The sequence below is a fragment of the Rhipicephalus sanguineus genome, chromosome 7 (assembly GCF_013339695.2).
Source record: "Rhipicephalus sanguineus isolate Rsan-2018 chromosome 7, BIME_Rsan_1.4, whole genome shotgun sequence".
NCBI classification, from domain to species: Eukaryota; Metazoa; Arthropoda; class Arachnida; order Ixodida; family Ixodidae; genus Rhipicephalus; species Rhipicephalus sanguineus.
The window spans coordinates 126358295-126372476 of NC_051182.1; the positions used below are offsets into that span (position 1 = coordinate 126358295).

Here is a 14182-nt window from a genome sequence, read left to right on the forward strand (position 1 = left end):
AGGCCCTCCCTCTTCACCACCAGATGGCACAATCACCACGTTTCTGTAGCGACATTTCCATCACCAATCACCGGCATTTCACCGAACGCCACAATATCTTTAACACTTTCCGCCAGTCACCGACATTTGTTAAATGTAAACATTTCTGTAGCGTATTTTTTTTCCTGGGCAGACACACTGCTTAGCTGCGATGTCTGAAAAATCTGGCCAGTAGCTGTCTTGTTTGCTTCTGCTTAAAGGGACACTAAAGGCAAATATCAAGTCGACGTTGATTGTTGCAATAGCATTGCAGAAACCTCGTAGTTCTTGTTTCATGCCAAGGAAATGCTTATTTTGAAAGAAAATCACGTTTTTGTGGTCCATACGGCGTTAGCGCACTTCAAATCACCCGCAAAGCACGACGGTTGCCGTGCCCAACGTTGTGGGAGAGCACACGTGCCCATTTCCTTTCCTTAACGCTGGCGCAATCGCGAACCGACGGCGGGAGCCAAGGGGCTACCAGGAGAGGAGCACCGTCACCCCTTTCCGGGCAACCCCTTCTTTCCCGCCGCTCCTCGTGCCAATCCTCGCGTCCCTGCTCGCGGGAAAGGGAACTTGCCCCTGCGAGGGAAACAACCCTCGCGGAGGGGAGGGAGACGGGAGGTGGATAAAATAGCCGACCAGGCAGGGAGACGGCCTCTCTTGCTCTGCTGACCTGCCGGGAACCACTTCACCGCCCTAAGACCCACGAGCCGACCATCGACCGAAGGTGTAAGCGTTACCCTTTGTTTTCTACTAGAGCGGACTATCCCTCTACGCGACATTTACGCGTTGTTGCTAGAGTAGCAATAAAGTGTTGTTTGTTGTTCTAGCCTGTTGCCTTATTCGCCCGAACCCATCGTAGCTGTGATGACTCACGCTACATTGACACGTGCACGGTACGACTATCTGCGGCTGGAACCGGAGCTTGGCTTCTGTGCCAGCCGTGCATAGAGCGGACCCCTTCAACGTTTCCCGCCTTTACTGCCCGGCAGCTGAAGCTACGGTTTCTTGCGCAACGGCGGCCATCAACCTTGCCAAGACGCAGCCACGGGCCACTCCGAAACTGTATAGTTCACTGTAACAGAGCTTAGCTTGGCCAGCAGCAGCAGAAGTAGGGTAGCGACAGGGCGAAAATAGCGAGAGCCAAGCACACACAGCAGTGCGTGATACCGAAACTACCACTGAGACGCGCAGCTCGGCGAAAATGGTATGTTTGAACCACTCGCGCCGTTCTCTATGGTAGCGCCAAGAGGTTCTTTTTTCCATGAATCAAACAGAAACGAACAAGCAGCATTTTATTACGTCTTGTGATGCACGGAAGGTTCTTTCTTTATCGCAGCTAGTTTGATTAGTAGTGGTTAATTGTACTCGGGACTCTTTGACGTCATCGGGATCATTTCCAAAGTGTCCCACTCGTGGCGCACATCGTGTCTTACATTTGCCTTAATTTCTCGATTACTAGAGCACTGCTGTTGATACTGCTGACGTTTCAGACGTTCTCACACATTGACCTTTCACTCTGACGTAAATTGTTATTTGCCTTTAGTGTCCCTTTAAGCATACGAAACAGTGCAGTAGACTCCCTGTAAACAGAAATCTCTCAAATGGAACTACTTCTTAAATGGAACGACTGACTAATATTATTGGTTATGTACTTGAGTTCTGCACCCATGTTCATCTCTCTATAAACGGAACTCCTGTTAAACGGAACACATTTTACTGGTCTCTTCTGTTCCATTTAGAAAGAGTCTACTGTATTCGCAAACAAGTATTGGTAGGAAACTTAATCATCGGACTGAGATTGATTGAAAACAGCGTTGCACATTTGTCACACCACCCTCTCCCCTCAGACATTACAGTAGCGGGGTATAAAACACAAAGGAAAAAGCAAACAGATATGCAAAAATGCAAAAAGTGAGCAGTTGCGTACAGTAGGGAAGCGCATAGCAAGTACAAATAACGCGCAATAATGTAACAAACATGAACAGAATGAAAGAAGGTGTAGTACAAAAATGCATTGCGTCATACAAAGTTATAGAAAGTAGGTGGGAAAAGCTTCAGGAGGCATTGTCTTCCAGATGTCGACAAATGGGAGGCAGCTTTAGAGCAAATTTTTTTTGGCTCCCATTGGAACGCAGGCGAATAACAGTTGTCTCAGACGCTCATAACTATTTTCTAGTGAATAAGCAGGTTTATGGTGTTTTGTACCTTCTGTTACGCAGCTGTGTACAGTGCAGGGCTAGGCTCTGTGCATTGCTATCCTACAGTATGGTTTTCAGAGCTTATACACTCAAACCTCGATATAACGAACATGGATATAACGAATTATCGGTTATACCGAAGTAAATGAAGAATAGTCTTGTCATAGGTACAGTGTTATGAATAAACGTTTATAACGAATTTTCGGATATAACGAAGTTATTTTCGTGGCATATGTGACTGTTATAATGAGGTTTGAGTGTAGTCACAATAAGTTGTTACGTTAGAACTGCTATATACTCCAGCCAGTCATGATGTTGCATGTGCTACAAGCAAAGGCATTCAACCAGTGTCCGAAAGCAGTCGCAACCGAAAATATTTGTCGATTGGGTCCCTGGACTTAGCGTTCAGCTCCTCTCGGTTATCTCCTGGTACCATGTCTCTAATACCATGTCTCTGGTACCATGTCTCTGGTACCATGTCGTCAAATATTCAACTTTCCCTCTTTCTCTTCCACCATCAGAAATAAAGTTCCAAGCAGCTACAAGCTTCACAGTGTCGACGATTACATGAAGGCCTACGAGACACAGTCCTGTTCGAAGGCAGCCACGTCTCGCTACTTGAGCTGCCTGCGGCCAGCAAGCAAGCTGGCTCTACGGTGAGTCTAACTGCCTTCGTTATGAAGTCCGGCGTCTTTAGTCACGCATAGGAGTGTACACCTTTGCTTTTATACGTAATTTAAGGGAGCTGTATTGCAACTCGAGGCATAAGGCTCATTCGCAGCGGCAATTCGCAGTGGCCGCACATCCAAGTCACATTGGTCTGAAAGCGACTGTTGCGGTCGGTCACGTACGCACTGCTCGATTTCTCAATCATGCGACTACAGTTGCAAAGCTTGTAAACCAGTCAGGTGCATAGGAACAGTAAATCTGTTTCATTTCATGAGGCGATGGCAGTGCTTGGCAGAAGAGACCGGCACAGATCACAAAGTATTTTGGTGTGGCGATGGGCAGTTAACACTAGCCGGTGTGAACATCGCTTGCCGCAAGTCACTCCTTGGTTGACAGTCACAAACGGTCACATAGCCTGTTAATCGCCGATGTGAATGAGCCCTTAAAGTGAAGCAGTGACAGTAGCACAAATTATAAACTCTCCATTTCAATATGCTCAGTCTTACATTTATAGATGGTGTAATGAACAACAATCTATCCAGAGGCTTCAGGAAGCGTTTATTTACTTTGTGCCTAACGGTAAGGGCTGGGCTGCCAGAAAGAGTTGGAATGATGCATGCTGAAGAACTACCATATTGAAACAATGATGACGCTTATTTGTTCGTTTTTCTTTCATCGTCGCGCGACTTGTTTAGGAAAGCACTGCTTGGCCTCAGTTCGTGCCCGGAAGCCTTCTTCGCCCTGCGCTCCCGTTTCATCAGTTCGCACGCGACCATCAGCATTGCTCAGTGGGTGCTGGGCATCGGGGACCGCCACCTTGGCAACTTCCTGGTCGGCACCAAGACGGGGCTCGAGATTGGCATCGACTTTGGCTACGCCTTCGGCGTCGCCACGCAGGTGAGACGGACTACCCGTCATAACACGAATGAGCGTCTTGGTATGTTACTGTTCGGGCAGCTCTGTGCTAGTGAAATGGGCAGTGTGGTAAGTCTGGGCCACTGTGAAATGAAAACACAAGAAGACAAAGCTGGTAGAATGTACACACGTCTTGTTTCGTTTGCCAGCGTGGTAATAAGGATATTCATTAACAGACAACTAAATTTTCGATGGATTGCTTTAATGTTACCATGTTTTCACATCACAGTTTCAAGTAGTTCAGCCTAATAGCCGCCCTCGTCTTCTTTTCAGTCAAATTTCATTCCAATGTGACAGTAAGTACATCGAAGCAGAGCACAACACTGTATACCTTATCTCTATACATTAATGCCAAACTGCATGCTCATTTAGTTCAACTGTGGCTGATGGGCTTAAGATACGCTGATCATTGGTTGGTTGGCGGCACATAGGCAGAACGCACAAAGACGAAGATGACAATCTTGGAATCTTAGTTCACTCTTGCCAGTTATTTTTCTTCAAGAATATAGTATCTCGTTAAAATACAGCTCGCACTCGGCAAGTAACTCGACTGTCCCTAGCATGTGTTTCAACCCGTCGAATGCACCTCATGTTCGGTAACAAACTCAACTGGTTTATGTTTCAACCCGTCACCCTGCTTCAGTTCCTGCCCGTGCCCGAGCTGATGCCCTTCCGACTGACCCCCATGTACATGGCGCTGGTCGAACCCTTCGAGAAGGGAGGCACCATGGCCTGCTCCATGCATTACACTCTGCAGGCCTTGCGCAGCGGCTCCCGGTCCCTGCTCGACATGATGGACGTGTTTGTGCAAGAGCCCACCATCGACTGGCTGGTAGGGTCGTTGCCTCTGCATCGTGCGCAGTAGCTCAGTTGCTGTGGTGTCGCACATTGGAACCGTGTCACAAACACAGTTCTCACTCGGCAGCAAACTAGAGTCAAACCTACATATATCGAATCTCAAGGGGATCACAAAGGAGTTCTATATATACAAGTACCGTATTTACTCGACTGCAACATGAGGGGTGACTTTTCATTGCGTCCAGGACAGGCAGACAGACAATGACCTTTAATGTGGTCCTGAGGGGCGACTTGGAACGCCCCCTGGAAAGTCCAGGAAGGAAAAAAAAAATAAAACAAAAATAAAAGGACTGTGTGCATGTTTAACGAAAGGAATCAGGCGCAAACGAGACAAACACAAGAAGTGACATGGACGAACACTCCTTGTGTTCGTCTCGTTTGCACGTGATTCCTTTCGTTAAACATGCACCAACTAGCCCAGCAAAAAGTTCTACTTGAATTGTGTGCATCATTGCTCTATTTAGACATTTTGGTAATTTCAGTATTTGACTGTAATGCGAGAACAAACTTCAGGTAGCAAAAATCCGAAAAAAAAAAAAAAACGTTACATTCGAGTAAATACAGTATTCAATATATAAAATGTTTTATACCGTATATTGCCGACCATAAGTCGACCCCCCTACTTGCAGCCCCTTCTAGGGGAAAGTTGACTCTGAACACAACCTCATGCCGCGGCCATAGCTCACCAATAAGTTTTTCAGAAGAGGGAGTGATGCAAAGAAACATTTATTTGCCCATGAAACATCACTTACGTGTCATCGCTTGGGAGGACGCAGTCACGATCATTGCCATCGTGTGAGCCACTGCTGCTGCTCGCCGTCGGAACGGGTGCCGGTGGTCGTGAACCCAATCTCGAGCCGCCTCCTCAACGGCCGGGTATCGTCCAGACTTCGGTCTGCGAAAGGAGCGGCGTGTAGCAGTGCACGCGAGGATCTTGGTCCTTTGTTTTCTCCATTCCCTCACGCACTTTTCAGACACATCAAACTTGCGCCCTGCTTCAACGATACTTTCCGACTCTGCGTAGAGGATCGCTTGGCTCTTGAAAGCAGCGCTGTACTGTTGCCGGCGTAGCGGTGGCATCTTGGCGTCCATTTGGCAGCGTTGGAAATCGTGCACACCACTGCTCGCAAGCGAAGCGAAATGCAGAAATGGCGAACAGGCACGAGTGCAAAAAGACGCGAAGACGCCTGTGGGCGCATGTGACTGGTCATGTGGTTTAGTTCCCCGCGAAGTGTTGCCAGCCCTCACGGACGCCGATGGTTTGTCAACGAATCGTTTCTATTGTATGAAAACAAAACTGCAGGGTGCATCGCAAGGTAAATTCCTCTTTATTCATAGAGCATCGTTCGCCCTCTATCAAAGGTTTGAAATGCTGCTTTCGAGACCATGTTTCCCAAGCAGTTCGCATTAATGCCGCGCGGCGGTGATTTTTAAACACGCTCCGTAGTTTCGCCTCGTGTGGTTTCGCTGTAGTTTTGCAATCGTCATGGCAGATCTCAAAAATGTCCGGCTCCCGAAGCGGCGCGCGCACGTTGGGAGATAGCTGTTGCCGCAACTCCGCTGCCTCTGCGGCTGATGTTATCGATGCGTCAAATAGCAGGAAATCCGAGGACGACGACCTTTCGTCAGACCCCACAGATAAGTCGACTTTACGATTCCGCGTATAGGTTGACTCTGATTATGGGTCGACCCTCGAACTTTGGAAGGTCATTTTATGAAAAAAAAAACGACTTATAATCAGCAATATATGGTATATTGTGTATATGGAACAGTTGTAAGATCTCCTTGAATATAATTCTATTCAAGGGGATCTTGAATAGAATTATATTCAAGGAGATTCAAGGTCCGACTGCAGTACGTTTTAATGCACATTGGCTGTGTGGGCAGTACATTTTTTACATTGTAATAGTAGCGTGGAAAAAAATGTCGCATGAACTTTGTTATATATGATAATTCATTATAGTATTTCTGTTTGTTGTATCAAGGTTCGACAGTATTTCGTACTTAGGACACTTTTTCAGCCTCAACTTTTAAAAGAAACGAGCACTTAATTGTCATCTTGCTGAAAACATTCCAGTTTTGGCAATTGTGTATCTCTTCTTAACTAATACCTTGACAAAAATTAATAGCGTGATGCAGGAGTTAGAAAGTTAAGTGTAAATAAATAATATCATCATAAAATATTTACTGAAGAACACTCAACTCAACTGGGAACAGTATGTACTTTGTTTCATTTGCATGAAATAATTTGCTGCTTTTAGAGCTCGGCCCCGTATATCCGTGCTGTGCTTCTCAGTGCGCTAAATAAAAAGAAGATTTGAAAAGTTCTGAACTTAATTGTAGGGATGGGCGAATAGTGATCTGGTCGAATAATTTCGAATCGAATAGTTTGAATAGTATTTACCGCATATTATTAAGAAAAATGAGCATTTTTGTCATGACCCTTGCACAGTATTTTTAAGGATTGGAACTAGGTATGAGTGAATGTCACTTTTTTTGGTTTGAAATGAAGCAGCCTTGAATAGTATCAAGATTTGAATAGGGTGCATGTTATAAGTGGATGTTACAATTTAAAAATTACTATACTTAGCGCATATAAGCACATATAACACGCTTTTAAACTAAAAAAAAATATGTACATTTATTCTTGAAGTGTGGCTTTGCGGCAGTGCAGATTTCCCCTGTATGGGTTGTTTCACGGCGCAGCAACCAGGCGTTGCAGTGAAACCACTTTTACAGGGGGTTATGTGCGGTCAAATGTATACATATATTAGTTCATTTCGAATACTTCGAAATTTCGAATAATCTAAATTCATATCGAAGCGAATTCGAATACTGTAATATTCGTTCGAATATTCGAAACGCCCAAATGTTCGCCCATCCCTATTTAATTGCTCTTCTTTTTCTCGTGCTCCATATTCCAGAGGTTCGCGAAAAGGCAGAGTCAGCTGGACAAGGAACACAAAGGCAAGTTCAGAACTTAAACAAAGCACAATGATTGTTTTTGGCTCGGGAGTCATGAGCGCCCAGCTCTGTCAGATTGATTTGGTGCATTCGAAAAGGACACTGAAGAAGAAATCTCGGGTGTTTATTACTGTTGAGGCATTTAGGTCACAGCTGTGTTTCCCATACCGTCCTCTCGTCCATCTGTGCTATTACCATTGTCATCTTTAGGCCATTCCCCGTGGTCAACTTTGTCCTCACCGTATGCATGAGTACCAACTGTCCCCGAGTATTTTGTAAGGTTTTGAATTTGGGCTGATTCGTGTTCATGCATTTGTTGACTTTGTAAAAATTTGGGCATCTCCTTCAAACTACGTATATTTTTAGCCACTACAAAATGGGAGGCTGAGTAAAGTCTTGAAAGTGTGGCAGTGTCCTTAAAGAGTACTGAAGTGTTTTCTTTTTTTCCTGGTTCTCGTATTCAGCATTAAATGAATATTCCGGTCACCTGGGAGCAGGACCTTACGATGTCTTTACGCTCACTCGTGGTTAGTTGGTCATCTACTGCGCTGTTAAATTGGTCTTCACAGTGAGTGATAGCAGAGGAGGTGATTGAGTGAGCCTGAGTGAGCGTCAAAAAAAATCTTGCTCCTAAATTACGACCTTCTGCATCATGACGTCCCAATACAGTATCAACATCATGACATATACGTCCCAACGTAGACATTGTGACATATTATTTAATGCCCGCTGAGGCTTGCCAGCATTATTTATATTGTTTCGAGGTCCCGGATGCTCACTGCTAAAAATGAACAGTTGGGAAAACGTGTAGAATTTCTTTAAATAGGAAAAGGAAACCTTGGCTGTCGTATTGCGATCGGTGATTCGATCTACAAAATGACGTCGCTCTTTCTGAGAGGCAAAAATTGCGCGTTTAACACAGGTGAGAAGAGTGCCAAGTCCACTGATCAATTGGACTGGTATCCACGACAGAAAGTGGACATCGTGCGCCAAAAGCTGGAAGGATATCATCCAAGCTATATCCTGCGGTGAGTAACATCTCCTAAGGGCCCCTTCGTGCTGAAGTGTCAACGTCCAAATCGATCGAGTGTGCAAAATAAATACTGAATGTTGATTCAGTTAAAACTGTATTGCACGTTGGCAAGCTGGGACCTCTACCTGCGCTCTTCTAGTCCATGCACTGGAAGACGGTCAAAAGCTGATTTATTTCCTTTGTAATCTCTGTACTCCGTTTCGTACATAGCAGTCAATGCTGTAGAAGCTACACGAGAAGTTCGGTGAGCAAAATGGTTAACTCTGCGCGTCTCATAGCTGTGTTTTGTCAGTGTAAGTGCTTGTGCGTGCGGAGCGAGGGCACGCGTGTCAGGTGTTGAGATGCTTTAAATGAAACTCAGAGAAATGAATAAAAATAAATGCTAAGAGATATAGAACAGCATATTCGCAGCCGTATTACAGAATTGTTTATCTTTAAGCCACAAAAACTTCTAATATATTACTCAGCATAAAACTGAAAGAAACTACACTGTGCATGCAAAACAAGAATGAACTACACTCAAACCTCCTTGTAACGAAGTTACATCTTACATGAAAATAACTTCGCTATATCCGAAAATTCGTTATAAACGTATAGTACTAACGCTGTATGTATTGCAAGACTATTCTTCATATACTTTGTTATAACCGATATTTCGTTATATCCGTGTTCGTTATATCGAGGTGCAAACACATCTACTGCAAGTCTCGATAGCCTCCACAGCATTGACTGCTATGTATGGCACAGAGTATAACTAACCTGGAACTACCAATTGAAAGCGAACATTTGCCTTTTACAGATTTCATTTTTTATTGTATATTCTTCAGAATGTCCATCAACAGCTAGAAGCCTTAGCAATGATGCACTTCTAATTCACAAAGATAAAGAAAGAAAACAAATGACATCAGCAAACATTGGTAAAAGGTCGTGTTAAAAAACTATCTAAATAGCAAGACATAAATCAGTCAAAGAGTGCGCATAGTAGTGAAAGAGGTAAACGGTGTCTCGTGAGGCATTTTGTTAGATTAAGGGATGCATTAAAGGACTAGTGGCGAGTTGATTTAACATTGAAAACATGGGTATTGTGCAAGTTTGGGTGCCACTCAGAAAACACAATACTTGATAGTGACCGCAGACAACTGCAACAGCTAAAGTAGTACATCGCTTGCACATGCTTAATGTTCCATGACCGTATCTTTAAAAGCTAACTATTGTAGGGAAGAAGAAGATCATATGCGGCAGTGGGCCACAACCTTAGCTGAAAGAGCCGAGCGCGAGCCGTTGGCGTTTGGACTGTGATTCTTGTGTTGGTTTTCGCCGCCCGCCTTCAGCGTCCGTGAGCCTGCTTCTCAAGGGCTACTTGTCGCCAATAAACCCCGTTCCAGAGTGGTGGAGGTGCTGGGTACTCAACCTGGAACTCCGAAACAGGAGACTGCCCGCTTCCCCAGAAATGGCCGACGAAACCACCCAGCAAGGCACGGCCCAACCTCCGATGGTCATCGTGCCCACTGCGCTACGCCTGCGCGATCCACCTTTCTTTGATGGCACCGATGAACAAGACGTTGAAGATTGGCTGTCGACATTCGAAAAGGTGGGCGCGAGCAACAAGCGGGACGATCCGTCGAAACTTCAATGTGTGTCCTTCTACTTGAAAGAGGTCACAAGCCTCTGGTTTCACAACCACCAGTCGGAATTCGCCACTTTGAGTGCCTTCAAGCAACGCATTGCCGATGTGTTCGGTCGCCCCGAGGTATGGAAGCTCCGTGCTGAACAGCGCCTTCGAGGTCGTGCACAGCTGCAGGGAGAAGGCTTAACAAGTTACATTGAAGACGTGCTGGACTTGTGCAAGTGCCTTAACCCTTCTATGAGTGAAGGAGACAAGATCAAACACATCTTGAAGGGGATAGACGACGACACCTTTCAGATGTTGCTGGCCAAGGACCCGTGGACCGTGTCTGAAGTCGCCACTCTCTGCCAGAGTTTCGACGAACTGCGGAAACAACGGGTCTTGGCGCGGCGAGCAGCGGCTACAGACAACACTCTCGCGGCGTTGACCATCGGTGGTGAGCACAACATGCTGCTGTCAGAAATCAAACAATATGTGCGCGAGGAAGTGGCTCAACAACTGTCGTGCCTGTTGTACTTACCAACAATGGAAAACGCTACTGAGCGTGTCGCGCCCGCCATCCGACAGGTTATACAGGAGCAGGTCTCCGAGGCACAGTTGTGCGCCTCTCAGCCAACAGCTGTCGCCGCGCCACTGAGTTGCTGCTACTCTACCGCGACCTCTACCTGTGTCGACTGCCCAACCTGTGCGAGCGCCAACGACGTCATTTCCTGGTACACAGCAGTGCTATAACGGAAACCCCTGGCGCACACTTGACAATCGCCCAATCTGCTACGCATGCAGGTACCCAGGCCATGTCGCGCGCTTCTGTCGCCGGCGCTTCGCAGCGACCCCGGCTGTACCGAGATATTCCAACTACTCTTTCCGGGCCCCGTACGACGCGCAACGAGAACTGCCCCCTCAACGTGACCGACTACCAGCTGAACGTGACCTGCTACCAGCCGACCGAGACCGCCAACCTGCTCACTAGTACCGATCATTCGCTCCCCGTCGCTCACCCTCACCACGGCGCCGTTCTCTGTCACCCCTGCGTCGCCGACCGAACTCCCTGGAGACTGTCGCAGCTCCGGAGGCATGAGCTGCATCGTCGTCACATTGTACAAGTCCTCGCCTGTCCCCCGCCATTGTTATGGAAGTTCCACTATAAACAATATCAGTGCTAAGGAGCTCATTATAGTTTACTATAGTTAACTGTGCCATTGTTTATAAGAAGGGTACGTGCATTAGCCCCTGTTAAAGTCATGTTTAAGTTCTATTGCTCTGGAATTACCTGTTAGTGTCTATTGAAGTCACTTTAAAGCAACAGTAACTGCTTATTGGACATAATAGTGATTGAACGTTGAACACAGCTTAGCAGCAATAAGGATACACATGAAATACACTTACAATATACTTATTTATCTATATTGTTAGGGCTCTACAACTTACACATGCATAAAAAAAAATTAGTGCTACACAACATGTACAAAAAAAGTAGGGGTACACAATGCCTAGCACTAAATGTTTCGTTATACACATAAAACTTGCCCAAATTGCTACATTGACTGGTTATATGTGCAGCAGCACATTAGAAGTTACAGCACATCAACTTTGCAGTTCCTCATATCAAAAGTAAATGCAAATTTGGTGTATAAAGGCAGTTTTGCGAACAAGAGGTTAAACCTTGTTACTGTGGTGAGTTATGCGCAGCATGCATGAAAACACTTTGAAATCCTAACCGGCCGTTTCCGTATTGAGAAGCGACCGGTGCTCCGCATTTGATATGGGAGCACTGAACGTTCCCAGATTGATCAGTCATCCTTCTGTTTCTCTCCAACTTTTAGTGATGAATTGAAACTCGGCAAGGGTAACAACTCTTACTTTGCCCACATGGAAGCCATCTGCCTTGGTGCCAGCGGGCCCCACGGCGCGATCAGGCACCAGTTTTCCGACACGGACAAGCTCACGCCTCAGCAGCAGGTGAGCGAACACATGCCACTCTGATTCGAAACAGATGTCACTTGCACCACTGATGACATCGAAGGTTTAATATTCTGAAGGTTGAAGGTGTGTGATCATGCTAATTTATCATTCATGCGGCGAGGATGCTCGCCTATATAGTAAAGAAGCACTAATGCTTGTTTATTTTTCTAGTAAAATCATCGTCTTTTCATATAAAGTAGACGCTCATTAAACAAAATCTGAAGGGACAAGGAAAATATGTTCCGTTTAACAAGAGTTTCATTTACCAAGAGACGAACAGCTACGCAGAATTCAAGTATGAAACCAGTCATATTAGAGGCAGTTATTCTAAGAGATTTCCATTTACTGGGAGTCTACTGTATTTTTGTTTGTTTGTTTTTTCAATTTTATTGATACGTTACAACTAGCAAACATTTATGTAATTTAATGCTTTCTTTGGCTTCACAGCATAACACAGTGATTCAAGTGTGTCAGCCCCCAGTAATTTTTTTTTCCAGGTGGAATGTCTCATAGAGCAAGCTACTGACCCGGCAATCCTAGGACTGACATGGAAGGGCTGGCAGCCGTGGCGGTAGCAACGTGCATTTGTTAACTACAATTGTTTGTTACATAATTAAGCCACAGCACCGCGTTTCTGCTCATTAACTATGATTTTTTGTTGTATAATAATTTAAGTGTGCGCATACGCGATCACATCATGTTGGAGTTTATCATCGCAGCGAGACACTTTATGTACAGACCCAGAAGATGCATTCCATCAGTACTATTAAGAGATGTTGCACATGCGCGGCACTCTTCACTTTGCTAATAAATATTGGAAACTGAAGATAATGGCATGGTGTTCTTGAATTGACGAAACCATTGACACACCAACCATCGACAATACACATTGCTCTCCACAGTACACATTTCCTGCTCAAATACATCGTCTGGACTAATTTTAAATCAAGCTGAAAATTTAAATGATGTCCTTCACCATGAGCATATCTTTTCAGTTTGATAGAGTGTTTAGACCGACTGTTATAAGTAGAGCTGTGCGAATAGCAATATTTTGGGTGCGAAGCGAATTCGAATATTGAAGTGTGAGTGCGAATCGAATCGAATATTTTTCGAATATTTCTCGAATATTTCTAGAATGTTTCTCGAATACTTCGAAGTGAAATTGCAGAAAAGGTTCCTAGAAAAGGTTCTGGAGAAGGTTCCTAAACATATTCTTACGAGAGAGCAACATGAAAGTGTTTCTTTTCGCTAGGTTGATGAAGCACTGGCAGGGTGGTGTTTTATAGTTGTCTTATCAAGAATGAGGCAATGTAGAGGCCTAATTGTATTTATCTACATGATTTGGTCCAACCAAAGTGTTGCCGACAACACTTTTACACGTGATAGGCAAAGATGCCATTTCCTCAGCCTCTCCTCCTCTTTCAACTTCTGTGGAAGCCCAACCGATGTGGCGGACAAGGGTGTGCTCCCTTCAAGTCCGGAGTTCCAAATCTGCCTCATAGACGTTGATATATAAGAACATCTGAAATTTTGGATGCTAAAAAGCTGCGGCTTCCGATTTTTCGGACTTCCTGCCCAAATGTCGGGTCCAAAACAGCATTTATTGAGCCCCCACCTCTGCCACATCTTTCATCTCCATGTTCGAACCAGTGTTTTCCTGAGTTAGTACATTTGCGACCGTAGCAGAGCTTGAAAGGCAGCTTTGCCGCAGTACCGGGGTGTGATGAGGTGAAGCATATTGAAACTCTAGGGACCACTTCCAATCGGACGTTGCAGTCTCTTGGCAAAGTTCGACCCTAACGGAGCTTGAAAGGCAGCTTTGTCGCAGTACCGGGGTGTAATGAGATGAAGCATATTGAAAATCTGAAGGGGACACTTTCAATCAGACGTTGACTGTATTTGTTTTTGGGAAGTTCGAATTGTTCGAATAGT

General features: G+C 45.2%; 1 protein-coding gene across 1 annotated transcript in view; it reads left to right on the forward strand.

The window, feature by feature from the left end:
• The window catches only part of LOC119398985 (DNA-dependent protein kinase catalytic subunit), a 223364-nt gene extending 210270 nt beyond the window's left edge, over positions 1 to 13094 (forward strand). Inside the window, 7 exon segments of the mRNA XM_049417869.1 lie at positions 2744 to 2878; positions 3587 to 3788; positions 4450 to 4638; positions 7589 to 7631; positions 8551 to 8656; positions 12112 to 12247; positions 12748 to 13094. Coding sequence (XP_049273826.1) covers positions 2744 to 2878; positions 3587 to 3788; positions 4450 to 4638; positions 7589 to 7631; positions 8551 to 8656; positions 12112 to 12247; positions 12748 to 12825 — 889 coding nt within the window. The 3' untranslated portion in view covers positions 12826 to 13094.
• Positions 13095 to 14182: the final 1088 nt, after the last annotated feature.